The following is a 27638-nucleotide window of genomic DNA, read 5'->3' on the forward strand; positions in this document are numbered from 1 at the left end:
CTCCCAGTGACCGTGGTTTGCCGTTCACGGCCAATGGGAGCTGTGAGAAGTGGTGGCGCGGCGCTTACTCACCAGCACGGGGTGAACATCTCTCCTCATTATTCTCGGCACTGTTCATCTTCTTGCTGGTCATCCTCCAGGCATCAGTCCTGATCGCTGGTGCAGTGAGAGTGTTTCCTGTTTTGATACTGCTTTCCATGGTACTGTCAACGGTCTGCTACACCTGGTCAACAGTCGACAGTGGCCATGACCAGTAAACAAACACGGGTATCAGCGCACCTCTCTGAGTGCCAGAAAGTGATCCCTCCAGTACGGAGAGCCAGTTCAGTCCATTGCCCAGGTCACATTGATGAGATTGGGCACTGGAACCCGCTCCTTCGTCGAGGACACCACAGTGCAACACGCAGTAGTCTTATTGGAGTGCACGGGGCATACCGATAATGACGATACCCCCTCTGCAACATTCCTTGGCAGCTGCAGCAGAGCACAGATGGCACTGGGCCTGGTACCGGCAGCCGATTCAGAGGTTGGGGCGGAGGAACCTGTGCCCACCCCTAAGCATCCTTCTCCAATGGTGGTCGATACCTCAGGACTTCCCCCAGCAGTCCAATCTTCCTCGTCATCCTTGGACAAGGCGGTTGTGGGACCTGCAAGAGCTAGCCCACTGGATGATACCAGGGAGCATCAAGCCCTTCTCTGGCTCGTGGTTGAGAACTTGGGGCTCAAGGTGCAGGAAATGGCAGAGCAGGAGGACACCATCTTCAGTGTCCTCTTGGCCTCTTCCCCCCACCCGAGTCGCCCTGCCTGTGCATGAAGGGGTTCTCAGGATAGCCAAGGCCCTGTGGCAGACCCCTTCCACTATTCCTCCCACCTCTAAACGAGCCAAGAAAAAATATTTCATTCCAGCCAGAGGTTTCAAATACCTTTATACCCACCCTCTGCGGACAACAAGAAGGACAAACAAGGTCCCTCCTCCTCCACTCCCTAGAATGAGGAAGCAAAGAAGCTCAATTTATTTGGGAGAAAAAATTAACAGCCAGCCTGCAATTCCCAGTGGCAAACCATCAAGCCCTGTTGGGCAGATATAACTTTAATCTCTGAGACCGTCTCAAAAAGTTCCAGGAATCTCTTCCTCAAGGTCTGGCCCAGGAGTTTGGCACCCTGGTAGAGGAGGGTACTGTGGCAGCCAAATGCTCCCTGCAGATGGCTTGGGACACAGCAAACTCAGTGGATGGGGTGGTCGCATCGGTGGTGGTCGTGCGATGCAACTACTGGCTGCAAACGGTGGACCTCTCCCAGGAGAGGCAGACCTTGATTCAGGACTTTCCCTTTGATGGAGTTGATCTTTTTTTGCTAAGCAAATGGCTGCCAGGCTGCACAGGTTGAAGGATACTAGAGCTCTCTTTGGCTGCTTGGGCATGCACATGCCACAATCAGCCAGGAAGCCCTTCCAACCACCTCCACTGCCAAGACCCTGACAACCCCATCAGGGCTCTATAAGAAGGGTTGCCAGTTTTAGCACTAGCGCCCTTCCTCCTTCCGTTCATCCACCCAGCCTGGGCCTGCCAAACATCTAGGGGGAAGAAGCGGTCATTTTGAGGGTGTGCCTGAGAGCGGCGCCCCAGTTAGCCAACCAGCTCCTGTCCTCCTTTTCCTTAACCGCCCGTCTCCCTACCTCTCGTCTTGGTCGCAGGGTAAGTCGGACTGCTCGGTCTTGGATATAGTAGCTCGGGGCTACTCCCTGCAGTTTTTGGCTGCCTCTTCCTCTCCCAGCTCCTTTCTCCATCCCTCTTCAGGGACCCTTCTCATGAGCAACTCCTTGCTCAGGAGATTGAGAAGCTCCTGGGCTTGGGGCCTATGAAGGAGGTTCCTCAGAACATGGTAGGAAGAGGATTCTACTCCTGCTTCTTCCTAATCTTGAAGGCCAAAGGAGGCCTCAGACCCATCCTGGACCTGTGGGGCCTCAACAAGTCTTTTATGAAGTTGAAGTTCTGCATGACCTCCTTGGCCTCTATTATCCCTTCCCTGAATCTGAGGGGACAGGTACGCTGCTCTCAACTTAAAGGACACTTTTTCATGTCACTATATTCCTGGGTCACAGGCGTTTCCTGCATTTTATAGTGGCCGGGTGCCACTTCCAGTTCACGACGCTAACCTTTGTCCTGTCCTTGGCTCCCAGGGTGTTCACAAAATGCGTGGCGCCGAAGGCGGCTTACCTGAGATGTCGCGGGTTCAGATCTTGACGACTGGCTCATCAAGGGCAGCTCTCTGGAGCAGGTGCAAAGAAACCTCGATCTGATGCGGTCCACCTCCAGCAACCTGGACCTGTTAATAAACACACAAGTCCACGTTAATGCCAGTCCAATGCATACTGTTCAGTGGAGCAGTTCTTGACTCCACACAGGCCAGGACCTTTCTTCCGGAAGTGCGTTTTCAGGCCATGTTGGACCTGATCTACCGTGTAAAGAGCCACCTGCTTACCACGGCCCACATGTGCCTGCAACTGATGGGTCAGCCATGCCCGACTTCATCTGAGGTCTCTGCAGGTGTAGTTTGCCTTGGTCTAATTCCGCAGCAGACATGCCCTGGACCAAGTGGTCACAGTGCTGAGCCACATTCTCTTGTCCCTGGACTTGTGGCTGGATCCCAGGTTGGTGCTGCAAGGAGTTCCCTTTGTGACCCCATCTCTGTTGCTCACTCTGGTCTTGGACACTTCAGATCTGGGCTTGGGAGCCCACCTGGGCAAGCTCAACACCCAGGGCTGCTGGCTACTAAACGATCTAGCCCTTCACATCAATGTCAGGGAGCTCAGAGAGGTTCGCCTAGCCTGCCAGGTTTTCTTACCCCACCTGAGAGGCAAGGTGGTGCAGGTTCTGATGGACAATACCGCTGCATATATTGCATCAATAGGCAGAGTGGCAACAGGTTTTCAGCGCTTTGTTGCGGGGCGGAGTGCTCAGCCTCTGGGACTTCTGTGGGCGCCATGCCATTCATCTGGTAGTTGTCTATCTGCCTGAAACCAAGAACTTCCTGGCAGATCACCTCAGCAGGACCTTCTCATCTCATCATGAATGGTCACTCCACCCGGAGGTGGTCACCCTAATCTTCTGCAGGTGGGGGACTCCCCAGGTGGACCTGTTCTTGTTCAGGCAGAACAGAAAGTGCCACGTGTTCTTGTCTCTTCAGGGCAGGGGCAAAGGCTCCCTGTAAGATACCACCTTGATTCCATGGTCAGGAGTGCTGATGTACACCCTCCCACCTGTGCTGTTAGTACACAGGGTCCTGCTCAAGGTGAAACAAGACAGCGTGGCCTTATCAACACTGGTTTGGCATGCTAATGAGTCTTTCAGCAGCCACCCTGCTGCAGCTGCCTCGTTAGAGGGATCTGCTGTCCCAGAACCATGGCAATTTGCTGCATCTGACCCTGATGTCACTGCACCTAACTGCTTGGCTACTCTATAGCTGAGTGGGAATGCTCTGCTGCTGTCCAGCAGATCCTATTGGACAGCAGAAAACCCTCCACCAGGGCTTCCTACGTGGCAAAGTGGAAGTGGTTCATGTGCTGGGCCTCGGATCGACACATTCGCACTGCAGAGGCCCCGCTGCAGGTCATCCTAGACTATTTACTGCACCTTAAGCTACAGGGCCTGTCGCTTTCTTTGGTCAGGGTACACCTGGCAGACATTTCGGTGCTCCATCCTCTGTTTCAAGGCAGGATAGTCTTTGCCCATCCTATGGTGGAGCAGTTCTTGAAAGGTCTGGAGTGTCTCTACCTGTATGTTTGGGATCTGGTTCCCCCTTGGGACCTGAATCTGGGACACTCAAGGCTCATGTGCCCCCCTTTCCCCCCCCAATCAAACCCATTGCTTCCTGCTTCTTTCTTGGATGGTTTAGTTGGTCACTATAACCTTGGCTTGTAGGATGTCCAAGATTGGGGCACTTTTGTTAGAGCTGCCTTATATGGATTTTTAAAAGGACAAGGTCCAGCTGCATCTGCACCTGGGCTTTCTGCCCAAGGTTGTCTCCCAGTTTTCACACTGGTCAAGATATTTACTTACCGGTTTTCTGTCCTCAGCCTCATAACACAGACAAGGAGCACAGGCTCCATAACCTGGATGTCAGATGGGCACTGGCCTTCTACATTGGTAGCACAAGACCATTCTGTAAGTCAATGCAGTTGTTACTGTTGCAGACAGAATGGAGGATTGCCACTGTCTTCCCAGAAAATCTTGTCTTAGATCACGGCCTGCATCTGCTAGTGTTACGAGCTGGCAAAAGGTGCCTCCACTGAGTATCATGATGGCTCAGTTGACTAGAGCGCAGGCATCATCAGCAACCTTCCTGTCATAAGTGCTGATTCAAGAAATCTGTCTAGCTGCTATTTGGTAGTCTGTTCACATGTTTGCATCTTATTATGTACTTAACCAGCAAGTTTGAGATGACGCGGCCTGTGGCAGAACTGTACTGCAAGTTGCAAGACTGTGGTCTGTGAGCCATCTCTGAGGTTACTGCTCGTGAGTCACCTAGAATAGAATCGATATGAGCAAGCACTTGAAGAAGAAAAAACTATTACGTACCTACCTTTCATAACTAGTTCTTCAAGATGTTTCTCGTGTCCATTCTATTACCCACCCTCCTCCTCCTCTGTCGGAGTTGCCAGCAAGAAGGAACTGAGTGGATGTAGGGTCGGTGCCACCTGTGTACCGCTGCACGAGCTTGGCATTGTAGAGGACGCCACAGCCGACCCTACGGGTACTGCTAAGACAAAAATCTCTGACCGTGCATGTTGGCGCGCGCAGACCTAGAATGGAATGAACACGAGCAACATATATTTTGAAAAACAACAGTTATGAATGGTAGGTAACCGTTTTTTCCACAATCCTCTGCAGGGGAGAACTATTTGTTGGGTTGTTGAAGGTAGAGATAGCAAAGAAGTTTATACGTTACTTGGTGCCAGACATATGTATGTAATTAGATTAAGCTACCTGACATCAGAGTTAAGTCTGTGCACTGAAGTGTGACTGTGAGGAATTAATGTGTATGTGTCATGTGTATATGTTGTAACTGAAAAGGATTTAAACATGACAGAGGAGTCTAAGCATGTTTTGGTATTAAATTTGGATGACAAGTCATGTGAGATGAATCTTGTGTGGATGTATGTGTTGGTTTAATCGGTTAATTTACTTAATTTTTAATAATTATGTTGCTATGAAATGCAGATGACCAAACATAATTTTCAGTTAAATAACTTAATGTAGGATAAAAATAACTCAAAATGTGCAGGGGAGTGATGCATATACTGCATCTCTTAAATTTTAATTAACTGATTTTACATAATTGGAAAATTGCTTAGTATGATTTGGTGATTTGTTATGCCTATGTAATTGTTATATTTTATTCACAGAGTCTCTCTTCCAGCTTCTTCTGGAAATAACTGTTCGTAGTACTGGAGTGAATGACAGTACTGGACAATCTTTGACAGCACTTTCCTGCGCTTGCCTGTTCAGTTTGGTAGCTGCCTGGGGAGAAACAGGAAGAACACTGCAGGCAGTCTCTGCTATTCTCACCAATAATGGCAGTCATGCTTGTCAGACTATTCAGGTGTTGTACTAAATCTATTTTACATCAAGAATTTTGGTTGGTCATATGTGTGAGTCCTGGAAGCATTCTAATACAGAAATTAGGACTGTCAAGCGATTAAAAATATTAATTGCAATTAACCATGCGATTAAAAAAATTATTCACAGTTAACTGGCGTTTTAATCGCACTGTTAAACAATAATAGAACACCAATTGAAATTTATTATAAATATATTTGGATGTTTTCTACATTTTCAAATATATTGTTATCAATTACAACATAAAATACAGAAAGAACAAGAGTACTTGTGGCACCTTAGAGACTAACAAATTTATTCAAGTTTTTTCATGAAGTTGATGGATTTCCACTCCAAACGGGTAAATGCAGTGCCTTGCATAATGACAGGTTTCAGCATAGCAGCCATGTTAGTCTGTATCCGCAAAAAGAACAAGAGTACTTGTAGCACCTTAGAGACTAACAAATTTACAAGTTTAACACAGCTGCTACTCTGAAACCTGTCATAGAATACAAAGTGTACGATGCTCCCTTTATATTTATTTTTTATTACAAGTATTTGCACTGTAAAGAAAAAAAAATAATACTTTTCAGTTCACCTGATGCAAGTACTGTAGTGCAATCTTTTTATCCAGAAAGTTGACCTTACAAATGTAGAATTATGTAAAAATAAAACTTTCAAAAATAAAACAATGTAAAATTTTCAAGCCGGCAAGTCCATTCAGTCCTACTTCTTGTCCAGCCAATCACTTAGACAAATAAGTTTGTTTACATTTGCAGGAGATAATGTGCCCACTCTTGTTTACAGTGTCAACTGAAAGTGAGAACAGATGTTCGCAAGACACTGTTGTAGTTGGCATCGCAAAATATTTACATGCCACATGCGCTAAAGATTCATATGTCCCTTCATGCTTTAACCACCATTCTAGAGGGCATGCATCCATGCTGATGGGTTCTGCTCTGTGAAAATCCAAAGCAGTGTGGACCACTGCATGTTTATATCTATTATCTGAGTCAGATGCCACCAGCAGAAGGTTGATTTTCTTTTTTGGTGATTCAGGTTCTGTAGTTTCTGCATTGGAGTGTTGCTTTTTTAAGACTTTTTTGAAAGCGATGTTCCACACCTCATCCCCCTAAGATTTTGGAAGGTACTTCAGATTCTTAAACCTTGGGTCAAGTGCTGTAGCTATCTGTTCAGAAACATCGCATTGGTACCTTCTTTGCATTTTGTGAAATCTGCAATGAAACTGTTCTTAAAATGAACATGTGCTGGGTCATTATCCGAGACTGCTATAACATGAAATATATGACAGAATGAGGATAAAACAGAGCAGTTCTCCCCCAAGGAGTTCAGTCACAAATTTAATTAACACATTTTTTTAACGAGCGTCATCAGCATGGAAGCATGTCCTCTGGAATGGTGGCTGAAGCATGAAGGGACATACAAATGTTTAACATATCTGGCATGTAAACTTCTTGCAATGCTGGTTACAAAAGTGCCGTGCAAATGCCTGTTCTCAGTTTCTGGTGACATTGTAAATAAGAAGAGGGCAGCATTATCTCCTGTAAAATGCAAACAAACTTGTTTTGTCTTCATGATTGGCTGAACAAGAACTGAGTGAGGAGAGTTGTAGGCTCTGAAGTTTTGTGTTTTGTTTTTGAATTAAGTTGTATAACCAAAAAATCGATAGGCCAAACAGAAATACATTCAAATTTACTGGCTTCATTCACTCTTTAAATCAGTTTTGAGATAGAGAAGAAGAGATCCATTTTGGATTGCCATGCATATTATGGAGTGAATCAGTTGGAGTTTGTAGGAAGTAAATCGTACCTCTTTTCATGTATTTCTCATTAGTAAGAATGAAAGCATAAATTAAGGCTTAAATTTTAGCAAAACAGCGTTTTCAGATATGCAGTGTAGTTGTAGCTGTGTCGGCCCAAGGATATGAGAGAGAGAAGGTGCATGAGGTCATGTCTCTCATTGGACCAACTTGTGTCTCTCACCAGCTGAAGTTGTTACAATAAAATATTACCTCACCCACATTGTGTCTCTAACTTTTTCAAAGCCAGGATTAGTGACTAAAGCTTTATTTTCACCTCTATTTGTTGCTTAAACTGTAATGTTTTGTACCATCTCATAGGTTTTTTTTTACCGTTTAGGTGCCAACTATCTTAAACTCTCTTCAGCGGAGTGTACAGGCAGTTCTGGTGGGCAAAATCCAAATCCAGGACTGGTTCAGTAATGGAATAAAGAAAGCAGCCCTGATGCACAAGTGGCCACTGAAAGAAATTTCTGTAGATGAAGATGACCATTGTCTACTTCAGAATGATGGTTTCTTCCTGTACCTTTTATGCAAAGATGGACTTTACAAAATTGGCTCTGGCTACAGTGGGACAGTGAGGGTAATGTGACTCCTGAAAACTCATGATAGCAGTTGAAAATTTAATCTAAATGACATTTTATGGTATCTTGCTTGACTTTTAGATTGTCTTGTAACTTAGTAATACTGATGATAATTATTTTTTAAATATATTGATTTTAAAATTCTTGTAATGTTTTGTTCACCGGCTTCTCATTTCTTATTCTATTCATTTCTCATTTCTCATCACTGTAGAAGATAATGTTTCTAGATGATAAAAGATTAACTATAAAACTGTCATTCTAACAATTGTCAAAATAACTTTTTTGTTACCTTACAGGGTCATATATACAATTCTACATCCCGCATCAAAAACAGAAAAGAAAAAAAGTCTTGGTTAGGGTATGCTCAGGTAGGAGAATACATAAAATAAAAAACATAAAAGAAATAACTTAATATTTAATTCAAATGTAGCACAGTTTAGGACAGCTTTATACAAGTATTCCATTGTTCCTTTCTATCTGGCTGTAATGTAATAAAGCCAGTCCAGTGTAGTTAAAAATTCTGTTGTGGATAGGGGGGACATCTTTCTTCTCTTTCGTTTTTTTTTTCTTTTTCCTTTTTTATGCTGGCAGATAGAAAAGGGATAATATAATGTCTGCTGTAGGCAGACTATACTGCAATATCTCAAGAATTTGAAGATCTTACACTGTCTTGTTTCTGAATTCTGTAATAAAACTTAATAATAAATTTAGGCAATAAAGCGAAAAAATATTAAAAGCACGGCTTTACAGTTATATAGCAGTACAACACTGTTTTAGACTATTGTATTGAAAGCTCAATTACTATTTCTAATATAACCAAAAATTGCATGTTTAGTTACCAGTAGGTTTTCTTTCAGTACTGTTTTACTTCTTCCTTTATTTTTGAACTATATTCTTAACAAGATTTATTATGTCTTCATCATTTTGAGCTCAAATAATCCAGTGATTTCCTTACCGCTTTGTGAAATTGCTTATTTACTCAGTCTTACATCTTTTAAATTAAATACTTCTATTAAAAATACATTAAATTTATTCCATTTGTATGGTGCAGCATCTTTTAACATCTTAACAAATATATTATCAAAATATGTATTAACACAAAATATCAATGCAGGAAGATGTTTTCCATTTGTAGGATTTTTCTGTCTATTGCGGAGGAATGTGGTCAGCACAGTCTTCACTATTTCTACATTTCTTTTCCATAGACCAAGGGTCGGCAACCTGTGACACGTGGCTCACCAGGGTAAGCACCCTGGCAGGATGGGCCAGTTTGTTTTCCTACCTCTTCGACAGGTTTGGCCGATTGCAGCTCCCACTGGCCACGGTTTGCCCCTCCAGGCCAATGGGGGCGACGGGAAGCTGTGGCCAGCACATCCCTTGGCCTGCGCCACTTCCCGCAGCCCCCATTGGCCTGGGATGGCGAACCACAGCCTGTGGGAGCTGCGATCGTCTGAACCTGCCGACATGGCAGGTAAATAAACGGGCTCAGCCCCCCATGGTGCTTACTCTGGCAAGCCGTGTGCCAGAGGTTGCTGACCCCTGCCATAGACAGTGTTGTCTATATTTCATATTTGTACTACTCAAACCTCCCAAGTTGGCATCTGAAGAAACTTGTGATCCAGCCTGGGAGAGTACATATGTGTATAGGATGGTCCATGGGCACGCCGCAGAAGTGCTCTATACTTGGACTAGTGCTATGTACAGGGCTTCTCTAGGAGGTGAAGAGATGCTGTTCTTAGGGAAACCATGGAGGATGAAATCTATAGTTGTGAAGCATCTCCCTCACACAGCCTGCAATGGTTGAGAGGAGAGGAGGAATGTGACCACAAACTATTGGCTGTAACCATGTGTTTTGGGGTTGCTGTCAGTAGAATTACTATGTCCTTTTTGGAGAAATCTTCACTGTAGTGCTTGAGGAGAAAAGAAATACAGTGACCCACACACACACACTCTTTTTACCTAGTAGGTGCCACTGTGGTATAAATAGGAATACATAACCATAAACAACACTCAAAAATTCTATTAACTTTTTAATACAGCTACATTCATGTCTCTAATATGCAGATATGAACAGTTGATATGGTAATTGCTATTGTAATTGCATCTTATTCCTATGAAGACAGAGAATACTAGAGGGGGAGCACGTGGCTTCCAGAGTACAATGTCACCGTACTGGTGCACAAGGAAGTAGGAATTCCAGAGTGCATTCAACTTTCAGTTTGTATTAGAATTAGCATAGAGAATAAGTTGTGAACCTGAAGATGAGAAAAATCTGTTTTTGAAAACAAATAGCTAAAGATAAAAAAAGTAAATGACTTTCAGTTTGACAATATTCCTTTTCAAGTGTTCATGAAGATTATACTTTCATTCTGTCTTTTTTTTTCAATTTACCAGAGTTATTTGTTGTATAGAGATGTGAACAATCACAGTACGACAGCCATAAGAATAAACCCTGAAACCTTGGAACAAGATGGTACAGTCACTTTACCAGGTATGAAATTCTAGACATTACCAAGAGTGGTAGGAATAATTTTTAAGAGAGCTTTCACACAATACCCTAAAGATCAACAGAAAAGGGCTCTGACAGAGAAGTAATTCATGGATTTTAAGGTAAGAAAGGATCGTTGTCACCAAGTCTGACCTCTAAATAACTTCGGCCATTATATTTCACCCAGACATTCCTACATCTGTTCCACCAGCTTGGTGAAACTAGAGCATAACTCCAAGGCTGAGCACACACACTACAACTTATTTTGGTATAAGTATTGTCGCTCAGAGGTGTGAATAAGCTACCCCCCTCCCCGAGTGATGTAAGTTACACTGACCTGACTGCCAATGTGGACAGTGCGATGTCAGTAGGAAGGGCTTCCTGGCTGCAGAATTTGGGCATTACTCATGATGTGTAGCAGGACATAGAAGATTTGCCCTTCAATGGCCAAGTGATATTTTCAAACAAGAAAGATGACACTCTGCACTTCTTCAAGGATTCTATGGCTACCCTACATTCCTTGAGCTTGTGTAAGCTGGCAGTATAACAGTGCCACTACGGTGATCAAGATCAGCAGCAGTGTTATTCACAGGACATATTTGGGCAGCCTTTCCTGCCCCAGAGACAGCGGGACTACTCAGATAATGGTATAGATCCCATAGGAGAAGGCAGTCTGGTCTAGTGTTCATCCAGTCTACACACCCTCCCTTTGCATGTCCCAAGTGCCCATATTGACTGCTTGGTTCAGATAAGTGTTCGAATTGGCTGTTGTGCTTTCACAATGCTTGGGGTGCTGTCATCACTAACAGGATCCTAAGCACCAGCAGACTGCTATGCCATCTAGTTCCTGTCCATCCCTTTCCACCCATCTTTCATGGATCCTCTCACAAGATACTGCTTGTCAAGCAGGTTTGCCCTCTGCTGGCTTTGGGAGCGGTGGGGAAGGTTCTGTTGGGACACTGGAGTCATGGCTTCTATTCCCAGTACTTTGTGGTTCCCAATGCAAGGGAGGATCCATTCTCTGTCTTTGCCTCCTCAACAAATATATCATATCTATGAGATTCTGAATGCTCATTTTATTGACTGTCTTCCCCGCGTTGTCTCTGAATGACTGGTTTGCTGCCCAGGAACTTCAGGATACCTACTTTCATGTGACTATTTTTTAAAGCCATAGAAAATTCTTTTGATTTTATTGTAGCAGAGCTTCATTTTCACTACATGGTGCTTCCATTTGGCCTATCTTCTACCCCTTGGGTTTCTACCAAATGCATGGTTGTCATGACAGCACATCTTAGGAAGAAAGGAATCCATATCTTTCCATATCTGTATGATTGGTTATTGTGGGGCAGATCAAGAAAGGAAATTTTTCATGTTGCCACTTCACTGCGCTTGCTCGATCGTCTGGATCTCATCCTAAACATTAAGAAATCAACCTTGGTTCCCACTCAGATAATCAGGTTCATTGGGGCTGGAATAGACTCTGAGTTCGAGACCATTTCTGCCAACTGACTGACCATTTTCTGGTGATTCACCAGCTTCATCTTTGAATCAGTCTGCTGTCTCAGCCTTCCCATACAATTCTCCGGGCCACATGTCTGCTTGCACGCTGGTGGTCAGCTTTGCAAGATTGTCTTCATCCCGTCCAAATGTGGCTCAGGACGGTTTACCATCGGACTCTTCACCCCCTGGACAGGTTGGCCTGCCTTCCTCGACTGTTCCTGGACTCCTTGCAATGGTGGATGCTTCCAGAGAACATTTGCCAGAGTGTTCCTTTGGACTACCCCTTATCAACCAGCTCTGTTGTCACCGACCCCCCTCCTGAGGGATTGGGGACCTGGGGTCACTGAAAGTTCAAGGTCTCTGGTTGGAGTAAGACTTTTCTCTCTGCATATCCGCATTCGGGCATCTACAGTGCACGTCACACTTTATTGGGCCGTATCAGGGTCTCAGTGGTTCACATACTTATCAAAACTTTCACCGCAGTGTATTATGTGAACAAGGAATGGGGCGCATACTCCTGGATGCTCTGCCATGAGGTAGTTATGTTGTGGCAGTTCTACATTTAGGAGAGCATTACTCCATTATCCAGTCATTTCTCCAGGGTCCAGAATCATCTCTCAGACCACCTCAGCAGGAATTTTTTTCACTGAGTCACAAGTGATCTCTGAAGACTAGTGTTTTCTGGGTCATCTTTGCAGCTTTTGGGCATCCCAACAATTGATATGTTTGCTATGAGGGACAACAGGAAATGTCATCTGTTCTGCTCTTGAAGGGTCCTCTGTCCAGGCTCCCTGTCCAGTGCTTTCCATCTCAGCTGGCAGTCAGCTCTCCTCTAAGCTTTTGACCTGATCCTGATCATCCCACATGTCATCCTCAAGCTGAAGGTGGGCCGTGCCATGTTCTTTCTCATTGTCCTGGTGTGGCTGAGGAGTGCTGGTTGCCTGACCTTCTTGCACTATCAGTTCAGCCTCCCATCCTGCTTCCTCTCCATCCTGACCTAATTACTAAGTATTATGGCCATACCTTGGATCCCATCCTCAGCTCCCAGCAACTAACAGCATGGCTGCTTCATGGCTAAATGAGGAGGAAGCGCAGTGTTTGGTGGCTGTTCAGCAGGTCCTACCCAACAATAGAAAACCCTCTACCAGAACGGCCTGTTCAGCGAAATGGAAGCGATTTTCAGTGTGGTCATTAGCCTTTGGAGTTCAACTGATGCCGACTTCTATCCAGAACATCTTGGAGTACTTGCTGCCCTTAGTCATTGGGACTTGCGTTTGGCTCATTAACAGTGCATCTCGCAGCAATATGGGTATTTCAGTACCTATTCAAGGAAGGTCAGTCTTCTCCAATACCATGGTAACAAGATTCTTAAAAGAGCTTCTTCATCTCCATCCTCCCGTCCAAGAGCCAGTTCCTTTGCGGGACATTACTGTGGTCCTAGGAGCGTTAATGGGACCTCTGTTCGATCCCCTGGAATCTTGTCCCTTTCTGGTTTTGTGTCAGAAAACTGCATACCTGATTGTGTTAACATCCACAAGGAGTATGTGTGAGTTGCAGGCTCTGATGGCAGAGCCTCCTTACACACAGTTCTCAAGGACAAGGTGACTTCATGACCACAGCCTGAGGCAAACACTTGGCATAAATTTTTTTAGCTCAAATGGGTAAAGATTGACCAACATATAAACAACTAAAACCAGGGTATTACAATGGGAAGTGTCAGGCAACCTTAATTGTGCTACAAATACCAATTTAAAAAAAAAATCTAGTTGAGTGGCCTTCTCCTTAAAGCTACTGGCTCCAATAAAATGTTTTTACTTAAAATTGCAAGATTATATCCGTAATAGACAACATGTTAGATTTTAAACTTGTAGTCTGGGTTACCCATCACATATAGACTGCTCTTGTGCTAAGCATTTAGTAGTGTGGAAACTCCCTTTGCTCCAGATACTGTATGGTTTAATAATTATAGAAAAAGATAGTAGTAAACATTACATTTTTGGGGGGAAGTTTCATGTATTAAAACATGAAAAGAAAATTTGTTGGAAAGAAAAATCCTAGTAAGGAACAACATGTAAAAAGTCTAGTTTGTATTCTGCGAAAATGGGCTCTTAAATATGATTGTTTTTTAGGCAGTCATTTTAACACCAGTTGTAGTGCTTTGGCAAAGGTACAGAATAGAATGTCTTCAATTGAGGTGAATTAATGCAGAATATTTAATTTTTTCCTTCCTACACAGATTGCCACACGGAAGGGCAGAACATCCTTTTCACCGATGGGGAGTATATTAATCAGATAGCAGCTTCTAGAGATGTAAGTATTCAATGTCTAGAGTAGACGTTTTGTGTGTGTTTTTTTTTCAGCCAACAAAAATGTCACTGAACTAAGTGAGTGTCTTCCAGATAAAACGAGGGACTCCTTTTGGCTAGCGTAGATAAAGGGAAAAATACGTAGCTAGAGAAAATGAAAAATTACCAGGCATCTGTCAAGAGCTTAGCTTTCATACTACTTCATCTTCAGTTGTGGCAAACATCCTTTTCAGATGTATATTTTACAATCGGTTTGGTAGCTCTGCTTCTGTGCATGAGATTTTGTAGGCTGAATAGTTTTGATTTTGTTTGTTGCAATGTGGCTGGCTGGAATTCCTTGCCATTAGGTCATGCTGTATATGAGTATATTTTCAAGGTAATTTGAGTGATGCTTTTCAGTAAAGCATGTTCTGTTTCAAAAGAACACTGAGGCTTAAAGGGGCATACTTTAACTATTGTCCCTTTTGTAGTTTTTTCACTTTATGATGATTTCCATGTATTTCTTTTAAAAACAGGTTTCCTTCAGATAAGGTAGGAAAAAATGGTACACTTAATGTCCTGGATTGAATTCCAGTGTGACATTTGGGAGTGGTATCAGGTTTCATGTTCTGTTGTTGAAGAAATGATGGATAATTGTTAATTTCATTAGAGGCAGCATTGTCTTGCTTGGCAGGAGAAAGGGAAACAATCTAATAGCAAAACCATGATTGGCTGCTCATCCTATAGTAAAATTAAACACTGTAAACAAACATTTGGTTTTTAAAGCCCCCTACACAAATTCATTGATTCAGTCCTCTGGGTGAGACCTTTCAGCAGGGCCTGCTCTTAATATGGAAAAGGTTTATCTTGTGAAAAATGAGTTAAGCAATGTTTTAAGTCATCTAGGTGTTCTCTTGCTGACTCTGCCATGGATTTCTGTGTAACGGTTGCAGTTCATTTAACCTTTCCTTCAGGTTCTCATCTGTAAAATGTGGTCCTTATACTTCCTTTCTTTGGGTTTTGAGGTATAACCTTCTGATGTTGGTAAAGTGGTTGGCTGCAAGGCATTAAGTTACCTACTCTTATGGATTTTCTATACAGTTTATTCTTTTTTTTTTTTAAAAGGCCTTTAGCATTGCTATACTTTGTAAAACTATTAGTAAAACCATTCTTCTCCACACACTTGGCAAACTACATTTGAGTTTGGATATACCTACAGATACTATAGAAACACATTTTGTAGGTGTAAAATTCTAATCTGTGATTAACATTGAATCCAAACTTCCCTAAAGTGAAATGCTGTTTGTGTGATTTAGTGGCCTTGTTTCAATCCGTTATCAAGAATCTGGAGATGTGAAGTCTGGACCTAGATACAAAGACGAACTTCCTCAAAGTTTGGGGAGGTTTGACTATGGGATTCTATTTCAGATCTGTTTTGTGTATTTATGCGATAGGGTGTCTTTTGGGGTTTTTTTTGTTTTTGTTTTTGTTTTTTTGCTATGCCAAGTTCTTGATGGTAGTGTTCATGTGGAATAGTTTGTACCATATTTAAATTTTGTGTGTGATCTTTTCCAAATGGCAACTGAGGAAACTCATCTAATACTCTACTTTATCATTATATTTTAAAACACCTTCTAATTTTCAAGTTTTTTTTTTAAAAAAGTAATGCTTTTAATCCCCCCCCCCCCATTTTCAGCGGTAAAAATGGAAGAACGGATTGAACTTCACATTGCACAGATTGACCTGACTCTTTGAATGCACCGCTGAACTTTTTTAGCGGCTGAAAATTGGAGTAGGATAGCTTGTTGAATACATGTTGTCTTCAACAGCTACATTCTTTTAATCTCTCATGTCAGTGTAGTCTGTTCCCCGATTCTTATCTAACATTTCTCTTTCCTTGTAGGCTGTTTTGCTATTAAGAAGAAAAATGAAGTTGATATGAGGGGAAAACCCAATTGCATAGGTTGTGACACAAATAGATCAGTTTTGATTCTAACTTTGATTCATTTCTATTTGAGGGGCGCACACAGATCTGTTAAGATAGGTAATATATATCCTGAAATGCCTATGGACAACAGTTGCAAAAGTACCTCAAAAAGTCATGTTACAGTTTTCATGTTAGCGTAAAAGTATGTGTTTTCTATTGTCTGACAGTGTTAAGGTATTTGTAGCAAGAGAAGTATCAGACTCTGACCATTTTGTTGCTTTTCTTAAGCACGCTTACTACTTAGCTGTTATGAAATGAACCAGAAAATGTTTACTTAAAGCCTTTTAGTAAACATACACTGTGAAGCTGCCAAGACTAAAAATTGGTCAGCATGACTTTTGCAGCACGGAAGAAACAAAACATCCATACCCTATTCTAAGATAACCAGTAAAAATACTGCTGAGTGAATAAACATTAAAAGACAACGTGTGCCACGGTTTTATGAGTTTCAATAATTTGTGTCTCTTGATTTGTTTTTTAATACATTTGAAGCAGAAGTCGTCATATGTTTGAAAAAGTACCTTTTTTAGGTCTATCTCTTCAGGTCTGTCTGTCTCTAAAACATTTTACTTGTCTTTTATTCTTTTTACACTCTTTCACCAATTATTAGTCATTTTTCTATCCTAAAAAAACCCCATAATTTTATCAGTGTGTTACCTGCTGATTTGTTTTAAAGGATGACTGGAGATGCCCAGTGTACTCTTTGCAGGGTGAGATTACTTGTGCCACAAAAACGAACTAAAATGTTTGTTTAATGGTTTAAATGGGTATTTTATTTGTTACAGGATGGCTTTGTAGTTCGAATATTTGCAACAAGTACGGAACCAGTATTGCAACAAGAACTGCAGCTTAAACTTGCTAGAAAGTGCTTACATGCCTGTGGTATCTCATTATTTGATCTGGAGAAAGAGTTGCACATTATCAGTAAGGCTTCATTTTGTTATGTCGTCTTTCAACATTATAAGTAGTTTATAGTACAAACTTGGTATTGTAATTCAAACAAATAAAAGTGAACAAGAAAGGGGAGCAGCTCCATTCAGGAGTGGTGGAAGCTCCCTAAAAGTGGAGGGGCCACTGGCACCTGAACCGCCCCTCGGGCTGCCCCTTCTCCAAGATCCTGCCCCGTTTCTTTTCCCCGAGACCATGCCTCCTGCGCTGCCTCCAATGCCCCATTCCCTGCTTGCTTCTCTCCAATCTCACTCTAGTGCCATGCTCCCTCTCCCCCGTACTCCCACCCCATTCCATGGTCTGTGGCTCCATTACAAGTATACTGATGACTACTAACATGGACCTTCGTAGTTCTTAAACCCATACACATCTTGGTTTGTAGCAATCAGCTTTATCCTATGTAAAAAAGGATTGTTGTTTAAAATAACACTATCCATGCCTCTACACTTGGAATCCATTTGGATTTAAAGTAAAACATAGCTGTCCTTTTGGAATTGATTTAGAACTTTCCCATTGTAGTGAAAGTAATTGAAGGTATACTTTGTGAAAATGTTCATGGAAAATATATTTTACTTTAGCTCTGATTTTTTTTCTATAATTAGAGGTATAATTGTAAACTTGAAATTTCATTTCACTTGGATTAGTTCACGTTGAAAGAGCTTTCCTGAACTAATGTTTTTATGAGGTATTGATCGTATTGTCAATTGACATCAATCACAAAATCTGCTTCTACTTCAGCCATGCAGGATGAGACACATAAGGGAAAAAAAAATCTTTAAAACTAACTACATATAAATTTGCATATCTAATTTACATCTTGTGCTCTCAGGTACAGGGTTCGATGAAGAATCAGCCGTTCTTGGTGCAGGAAGAGAATTTGCACTAATGAAAACTGCTAATGGAAAGGTATTAGAAATATTTCATTATTGATATTAAATTGCATAAATAATATGCTACCAGATCTTGTTATGGAAATTAGATTTGATATATTGGTTTTGGAAAAAAAGATTCATTTCTGCTTCTAAAAATATATTATGCTATTGTGCATTGGCAGTTGGCTATAGTTTTTATATATTTGCTTTCACTATGATGTAGAAAAGACAAACCAATAAGATTAAGTAGTGTTCATATAGCAATTTAATTTTTTATGACGTTCTCCTAAACAAATTTATAGCAACAAAAATTACTGGATTATTCTTTTATTAACCAAATATCATATATCCACAATTAAGTACGAAATTACAAGTAAAACCTATATGTTCTTACTCAGTATGTCTGCATAGTAGAATGTATACAAAACTTGCCTTAAAATTTACTCTCTAACTTTGTCATCTACTTAATCTCAGTGTTAAAGCAGCTTCTGGCTTTTCTAAATGAAAAGGGCTCCTCAGCTAGAATCCAAAGGAATGTCTAGAGTTATTGCTGGGGTACAGAGGAAAGGGCCATAAAATGATTCAGTTGCTTTAACGGAGGTAGCACTATTAGTTACAGCAGTGGTTCTCAACATATTTATCATTGTGAGTTGCATATGCAGCCCACAGTGTGTTAAGTGGGCTGCAGGTTGAGAACCACATCATCCCTCGCCCCACAAGCTCCCCAGAGTTCCCTATCCCCAGCGCCCCCTGCCCAGAGACTCCTCCACAGAGTGGGTCCAGGAGCGGAGCCCTGGATGTGGGGCTGGGCAGCCGGACTCTGCTCCTGCTGCACACCTAAAACATGGGGCTGCTGTAGCACTGCAACAAACCCTTAGTTCCCAGTGCCCTCCACCGCCTCACTGCCCAGAATGCCCTCTCCCTGCAACCTGCCCAGAGACTCACTATCCCACACTCTGCTCCCCTTGGCACTCACTGGCCCCATGCTGGCAGGAGTGCTCCAGCAGGCTGCCTGATGCTGTTCCCCCCCCTTAGCCAGCCCCACCCCCTTTCATATTAGAGCCACAAATTTTGAGGTTTTTGTAGCACACAACTGAGTCATAGCTATCTGCTAATTGGACCGTGGGTTGAGAGCCACTGAGTTATAGTGTTGCATAGTAATTGTAAACAGATTTTTTTTAAATTCTTGCTTATAAGTTTGACATTTTTCCTAATGAGTAGCTAAGAAACAGTCTTTAGACCCTAAATGTACTTTTTTAGCCGTACTATCAAATTTTATTTTTATGTCATAAATTAGGTTTTGTGTTTACCAGTAAAAGGGTTGGGTAGGGGTGGAGGAGAGATTACAAAGCATACAGGGGATCAAATGCTTCCCAGTGTGGAAGGTCTGTGTAACGTCCTTTTCACCACTAAATTGGTTAGCAGAGCTTTGTCCAAATGCTTTCTGGACTGGTGAGTCTCACTCAATAAGCTTAGACATAATTTCATGAATCTTTTTTACATGTGAACGAAAGCAGGTTTTTTAATAGACAGGATTTTGAAACAGTTTTGTAATGGTGGAATTCCATACACTACTTTAAATAGTTTTACTTTTTATTTCTTGTGTGGTATCACAGTGATCAGTTTATCTTCAATCCAAATTGGGTGAAGTGAGGAAAAGAAATACCACAGATGGTGAAAAGTGAATTAAATTTGAAAAATTCTCTTCAGTTTTAAAAAGCTTTTTTGTTTACTTAATAATTTGTAAAATTTAGTAACTCAAAATGGATTTCAATGTGAATAGTTCAATTTTTTTGTACCTTGTCAGTGCCCTTTTAAGGAAGCAATATCAATGCATATTTTTTGTTGGAATACTAACTTCTAAAGAGGCTGGTATTTTTAAATGGGAATCCTGAGGAACTCCATGAGAACAGTTTAGTTCAAATTGTATGTCTAAAATCAACCTTATTGTGAAGTTTGTCTTGTGCAAATAAGCAGTTGTTTAATTTTTTTATCTGCAAACACTAGATACTTCTACAAACTTTCTTTATGCTGTGTGGTTCTCCACAAGTTCTTAACAGGTTGCTTGTTGCTGTATATTTAGAGTTTAAACCTGATGGCTTTCTCTTGTACCCTCAGTTGGCTTAAGCCTATTCCTTGTGGTTAGTTTCCAATGAGCTGAGCTAACGTTCCTATTTTCACTTTCCTCAGAGATACACTGCATATTAGCTGGTGTCTGTGGTCTAACTGGAAAAGTCAGCTGGGGAAAACATTTTATCTTGGTTACTGTTTGTCTGACCTTGTGTCTTACCTATTTTAATTTCCCCAGTTTGGACAACTGTTCAGTTTTTTTTCACTCCTGTTCATATTGAACAGTTTAGGGAGATATTTTATTTCCCTAAGATCAGAGTTCTGGTTTCGGTGAGGTAGTTTGAACCTGCTTGAATAGGCCATGTGACATGATTTGGTACTGAGACTCTCCTTGACCTAGAGAGCACCCTTGGGCTTGGAGAGTGCTGCTGTCTCTTGTTCTGGGGCAGGTACCTCTCTGAAGAGGCTCATGAGCCACAGGAAACTTTCTTCATTTGTGGTAGAAGAACATTTAGCCTCTCTTCTGCCCCCGACTTTTCACTAAATACGTTGCTGTGATCATGGCATATCTCAGGAGGAAAGAAATCCATATTCTCCTGTACCTCAACAATTGGTTACTGAGGGGCGGCTCTAGAGAGGAGGTTCTTGCCAGCGTCACCATGTTGTCTGTGCTGTACCAAGTGGGGCTCATTTTAAATGCCAGAAAGTCATAATTTGCTCCCACTCAGAAAATTGAGTTCACTGGGGCCCTGTTAGATTCCATGAGGTCAAGAACGTTCCTCCAACCAGCTGCTTCCAGGCAATTCAACAGCTCTGCCTTGATCTGCAATCTCAGCCCTCCACGACAGTTAGGATGTCTCTGAGCCCATTGGGACATAGGTGGTCTAGTTGTCAAGTTGTTCCTTCACCCTCTTCGTATGTGGTCTCAGGATGGTCTACTGTCCTGCCTTACGTTCTCTGGATAGATTAGTTTGTGTTCCTCCACTAGTCATAGACTGCTTGAGCTGTTTGGCATCTCTGAGCAATGTGTACTGAGGAGTCCCCTTCACTCAGCCCTCTCCAACCAAGCTATTGGTCACTGATGCCTCCCTTTTGGGTTTGGAGTGGGGGAGGGGAATGCATCTGGACTCAGTGTGTGCAGAGCCTGGGGTTGGAACAGGAAACTTCATTTCATATCAACATTTGGGACATCCACAATGTATATTGTCCCTTCCGGGACTGTATCAGACACATAGTGGTTCACATACTCCCCGATAATGCTACTGCGATGTACTATGTGAAAAAACAAGGAGGAGCACTTTCCAGGTTACTCTGCCCAGAGGCCATCTACCTGGGGCAATTCTGCATCGAAGAAGACATCACTGCACTAGCAGTCCACTTGCTGGAGATGCAGAATTGTCTTGCGAACCATTTCAGTAGGTTTTTCTCCATGAGCGGTCCCTGACAGCGAGAGTCCTCCAGGTTGTCTTTGCGATGTGGGATATCCCCACGATTGATCTGTTTGTGATGAGGAAAAACAGAAAGTGCTGCCTATTCTGTTCTAGGGTGGGGGTAGAGGGCTCAGCCTGGGCTCCCTCTGATGCTTTCCAATGTAGCACATAGTCAACTCTGTTGTACACCTTTCTCCCTATTCTGATTCTGATCATTCCTCTGGTTAGCCTCAAGCTCAAGATGGATTGGGGCAAGCTCATCCTAATTGCTCCAGTGTGGCTGAAACAGCGCTGGTTCACATACCTCCTTGTTCAGGCTCCTGTACTGCTTCCTCTCTGTCCTGACCTGCTCACTCAGAACCATGGCCACACCCTCCATCCTGTGATCAGCTCCATGCACCTCATGGTGTGGCTGCTGCATGGCTGAATGAAGAGGTAGAGTAGTGCTTGGCGGCTGTCCAGCAAGTCCGACTCAACAATAGGAAGTCCTCTGCAAAGAGAGCCTGCTTAGTGAAGTGGAAGAGGTTCTTGGTGCGGTTCTTTGTCTGTGGGACCCAATCAACAGGGACTTGGAGTATCTACTGCATCTTTAGAAACATCCAGATAGTTTGCGTCTTGCATGGTGCTCACATTATCTTATTTATACAGATAAAAGGGCGAGAACTTAACAAGGTAACAAAGGAAGCAGAATCTGATAAGTTTACCTGGGCTAGGCATGCATATCTTATTTCCTTACTAACTATTACCGATCTTCTGTTAACGTTTCGCCATTAGCACCATTGTTTATGCCTAATGTTTCTTTTCCTGGCACCTGTATTTCAACATTTCTTATTTCTGCTTAAAGGTACATACAACATTTCTTGAATCCCTTCTTATTTTTACAATATAATTCATTCTACTTTCACAATCCCTCCTTTTGGTCAAGCTTTTGCCATGACCAACATTTTACTGGGTTCCACATATTAACCGTTCTTTATCTCTTTGTTCATCAGTGATATTCAAAATCATCATATTATCACTCTGTTCTGGGGCAGTCACCTCTGTGGCATGCCTTACACAATTTTGGATACAACAGGAGACTGACTGAAAACATACAAAAATTATTAGGATTCCAAACAGGATAGTCAGGGATCCCTGAAACAACCAGTTTCTTATACCAGAGAAATTGAACAGGTTACTTAGCCACTTCCATAAAGAACTTGGCTCTTTATGGGGAAGATATGCGATTTGTTCTAAGTGGCTAGCGCAGTCTGTTACCTCATTGGTGGTGTTTTCCAATGAGAGCACAGTACCCTCCTTTGGCTGCCGGCACTATGTTCAATGCCTGATGGTTTTGAAGGGCCATCTGTCAGATTGCCCATGTTTCTTTGACCAGGGCTTCTAAACTTTCTCCAATTTTATTTGCCATTATTTTAACTACTGCTTGTAACCTCAGGAGCCTTTTTGCATGGTGTATTACTCCCCCAAGTGGGATAAAGGAACTGCCAATGGTCTCTTCCCAGGTGTCATTGCTGTTCCATATTGTGTTAAACGGATGAGGTCCTCCAGTGAGGTCTGAGGAATTGAGTGAGATAGCCAGGACAGGAACACCAGCTTGAGTGGGCTGGGATGTGGCTGCAGACCCAACATTCAGAAATATTAGGGGTCTGAGCTATCCACACTTGCTGCTGGATAAAAGAATTGTCATTGTGGATTCCCCAGACCTTAAGACACCAGCAGCTGAGGAACAGGCGTCACCAGAGGCGCATGTTGGAGACAGGTCCCTTCTGGTTCTGACAACCTTAACTGAGGGAACCGCAGTCATGGTTTTACGTCCACCAGGCAGCAGGTGCTGGGCTCGCTACTGCTTCTTCTTGGGCCTTGCTTTTGGTTGTCGTCTGCTTCTGGCAACCCTTAGGAGAACGTAGACTGTAAGGTATTGCAGGCTGTTCCTCTACGTCGTCTTCTGGAGTCAAAATTGACTCTGCGTGGTCCTGAGGTGGTGATTGGTTTGCTAGGGGTGGTGCATTCTTACACTGCGAAGCATGTATCCACTCTGCAATGCCAGACAGTTTAACAGCCATCTGGCTAGTAAGCAGTGCCTGATAATTCTTTGATGATCTTTAAGTCTCTTTACTACTTCTGCCTTGACTCTGGCTATAACAATGGCCTTCACACCTTATCTTTTCCTGATACGTGCATTCCACATTTACACAAACAGATTGAGAATACAAACAGCAGTATTTTATATCGAACAAAAAGGCATTGCAAATTAAACCTTGCTAAGTTTTACAATTAATAACCAAGACAATTTATATTGAGACCCAGGCCTTCAATGTTTCTCTAATTTACTTAACATAGACACAATAGAGAATCCTGTCTCTTACTACTTAAATCTTAGAGTTAGAGAGGGCCCAATTTGTAATGCATATGGGGAAAACAGAATCTTATAGTCCCAGAGGGTCATTTATTTCTGCTATTTAAAAAAGGTGGCTGGCAGGATGAAATCAAATTATACTTTAATTCTTATGGGACATTATAAAATCCTGCTCCTACATATCCCCCTTTTGACACTAAGATTATTAATCGCCAGTGTCACTTCTTATTTAGTCCACATAATAGAAAATACTGGGAGGTGATTTGGGCCTGTGGCTTTAGCTTTGCACACATTTGTTTTATCCACCAGCATGTTTTAAACATTTCAATTAAACACATACAATTTAAAACCAAAAACACAATTAGGGGTAGTAACATTAGTATGCCAGTAGTTGTGGGAAACCATCCAGAAAATGTTATACCAATGGTAAGCTGTTATGTTTTTCTGCAGTGGCAATTCTTAACATGTCCCCATTTGTGTGTATAATATGAATGGCTCAGTTTTCCACATTTTTTTTTCTAGGAACTATGTTACCTTTTTACCTTTTAACAGATGATTGGTAACTGTTTGCCATTCAGTGCCAAGATTGATAGAGAACTCAGCTAAATCAGTGCTTACAGTAAGCTGAGAGTCTTTTGTTGTTGTTGTGGCAAATAGTAAATGTGATTATTGGTAAACACAGTACTTAAATTACATTTACATTTGTCTTCTGGTGGGTTGCTAAAACTTTTTAAACACTTTTCCCCAAGAATTAACACATACACATAGCCCATTATACAGTACTTTGGATTATCTGAAAGACAAAAATAACATTTTTCTACCCCTTTTGGGGTGGCATTGATTATTACTTAAGATTCCTTTCTTTTACAAATACCCTTGCTGATTGCAGGCAAAACAGAGGAATTACCCCCATATTTTCTTGTGTTTTTTGTTGTATAGGCAGGCCAGGTTTTAATGGGTTCTACTTTTTAAGGGTTATGCGGAAATTATTCCACTGTTTAGTTATTAAATTCATGAGGTGGTGTACCTCAAGTTTTTCCTCTTATATAGCAGACCAAGTTTGTAATGGTTTTCCTGCTGTGTTAAGCTTTAAGTTTATTCACAGGTAATAGCTGAGAAGCATCATTACCATATTACTTTAAAGGATTCTTCCAAAAATCATACACACTACAAGTTGTTACACGGGTACTTACTAACATAAAATTTATTTTAATGTTTAATATTAACAATAACATTAGCATCAAATCTATTAAAGGTATCTTGTTATACCATGCCTTTTATATAGGCAATTTGTTTGCTGACCAGGTATGTTATTTGCAGCTTCTTTTGTGCTGGCAGTTCTCACCTTTCTTTATCAGTTTGGTAATTTGCATCAACACAGGCTTGGCTTTTGGATTCAAAGCCATCAGCAGAGCTCAGAGACTCTGTCTTAACACACAGGGATCTGAAAAAGAAAACACAGCCTATTGCTGCTCTTTTTGGAGCCCTAATAGAATTTTAATTCAGCAGCACGTTTCATTTGCATTTTTTTTACCCCTTTCTACAATATACACTGCACATGTCCTAGGGAAAATGCACATTCTTTCTGTACTACAACTTTTTAAAAACATTAACCATATTAATTTTTACATAAGGTGTAACTGTTTCTTTTGTTCTTACAGAGTTTTCATGTACTCTTATCAAAGTAACAATCTGATTACACTGAGCCTTAAAATGGCTCTGTGTAGTTTTTAACATTGCTTCTTCTTGTTTTGTGCACCTCACCTCTGCTGTTGCTTCAGAGGGTCACTATTAATTTCTTATTCTTTCATTACAGCTCTTATCTGCTATTGTTACCAAAAAAAACCCAACAAACAAACAAACAAGACTCCAGAATCTCTACCTATTCTCCTGATTTTGACTGCCTTATTGCAGCCATGACTTGGTCTTTATTTAAAAAACATTTTAATTTTGTAAAGAATCAAGTTACCCGTTAAGGGTTTAAATGCTAAATCCCAAAGCCAAACAACACTAATTACCTGTGTCTTGCAAAAAGGTCTGTCAGTTTTGCAACTTTGAATTAAAAAAGAGTCAAATGAATTTGTAGTGGCATTAAAAACAAAAACAAAATCAATTTATCTTACACCTACAAAACAGGAGTTTTACAAACCAGATGTGCTGGTTTAGATTCTTAGAACTTTACATATTTTCACAGACAAATAGATACATACACATTTTCTTTTCCTTAACATTCCTTTACACTGCTTTGTTTTTACATAGCTGTATATATATTTGGATTATTTACAGGCATTCTTCTGGAAAAGGGCCCATTTTCCCTTCAGAATGGCTGCAAAGAAACCAAGAATTCTTTCTCTTTAACATGGTCCTTTTTTAACATTTTCACACAGTTTAACTGCTTAATTCTCTCCAGCCTCTGTAGAGTTAACTTTTCACTCTCTTTCCTTAAATCACTTGTTTATGTCCCAAAATGACACCTTTATCACCTCAGATTTCACCATTTTAAGTATTGTTCCAGGGGTTCATGCCTGCACTTACTGCTTTTCTTACTCCTGACACTATTCCCTTAGGGCTTTCAACCTGTTTCTTTATCTGTTGCTTGCCTGCTTGTCTGGGCCCGATCCTGCTTTTTCCAGTGAACCATTTGAGAGTGCTGTTGTGGTCACTTCACAATTTTGAAAGAAATGTTCAAGATAAGAGACCAGGAAGGGTGGGGGCTAGTTAAGGAGCCCACCCTCCTTGCTGAATTATTAGTGGAACACTAAAGAATCAGTTTTTGAGGCAGACAACAAAGGGGAACAGAACAAGGGGCTTTTTGTCCTTTTTACAATGAGATGGGAATATGAAGGGGGTTGGAATCCATCCAGGGTTTGGAGAACGGGGTAAAGGGGAGTCTGGTGGTGGGAGAGGAGGCTTTTAATAAAGCTTTTAACTTATTATTTGAATAATTGAGAGAGGCAAGTTTTGATTTTGTCCACCTATGATTTGCCTCTTCCCACCACTGCATGAAACAATCAACCTGTCCTTTAGCCAACTTGGTTTTAGGTTGGCCGAGTTTGTCCTTTAAGACCTCCACTCAGTCTTTGTTCCAAGATTTTAACAGTGGCCACTAAGTTTTGGGATCCCCCTGAGTTAGCCTAGACCATTTTTCCAGAAATGTACAGGAGTCCGGACCCTTCCTACAGGAGTCCGAACCCATCCTAAATACATAAAATGAGCTGGCGTTCGTTTAGGGAACTGTCCCGACTTAGATGTCTGGTTACCCATACAGGAGGACTTCACACACCAATCGCACAAGAAGGAAATTTGGGTTCGTCAGAGCGATGCCCGGTGCAACACACAAAAGGAGCCCACAGGCTACTGTCTCAGTCGTCCTTGCTTTCACACCAAGGGTTTTACCCAAAATGCGGTGCGGCTGCGATTGTGCAGATTCCACTCACTCAGACCGCGGGGACAGAAACCCCTTGGTCGGCCGATCCCCGGACGGAGACAGCACCCAGACTCAAACACTCCACAGGAGGACGGATAGACACAGAGACAGGACAGTCCGCAGTCCGGACAAAACAGAAATAATTACCTGACCAGATTCCTGATGTCAGATCCTGGGATCCCTATCAGAACAGAGTGGGAACCAACAGGATCTATGGCGTAGACTTCACTGTGGTCGTGCACCTTTCCGTTCTGATGGAGGACCGCTCGGGCCAA

General features: G+C 41.9%; 1 protein-coding gene across 14 annotated transcripts in view; it reads left to right on the plus strand.

Moving 5' to 3' along the window:
• The window catches only part of MYCBP2 (MYC binding protein 2), a 445111-nt gene that overhangs the window by 81004 nt on the left and 336469 nt on the right, over positions 1-27638 (plus strand). For all 14 annotated transcript variants that reach the window (XM_050946493.1, XM_050946502.1, XM_050946519.1 and 11 more), the window contains exons 5-11: positions 5405-5601; positions 7757-7999; positions 8297-8368; positions 10395-10491; positions 14225-14298; positions 17046-17184; positions 18038-18114. In XM_050946493.1, coding sequence (XP_050802450.1) covers positions 5405-5601; positions 7757-7999; positions 8297-8368; positions 10395-10491; positions 14225-14298; positions 17046-17184; positions 18038-18114 — 899 coding nt within the window. The remainder of the gene's footprint in view (positions 1-5404; positions 5602-7756; positions 8000-8296; positions 8369-10394; positions 10492-14224; positions 14299-17045; positions 17185-18037; positions 18115-27638) is intronic.

Source organism: Gopherus flavomarginatus, chromosome 1, assembly GCF_025201925.1.
Source record: "Gopherus flavomarginatus isolate rGopFla2 chromosome 1, rGopFla2.mat.asm, whole genome shotgun sequence".
Classification (NCBI taxonomy): Eukaryota; Metazoa; Chordata; order Testudines; family Testudinidae; genus Gopherus; species Gopherus flavomarginatus.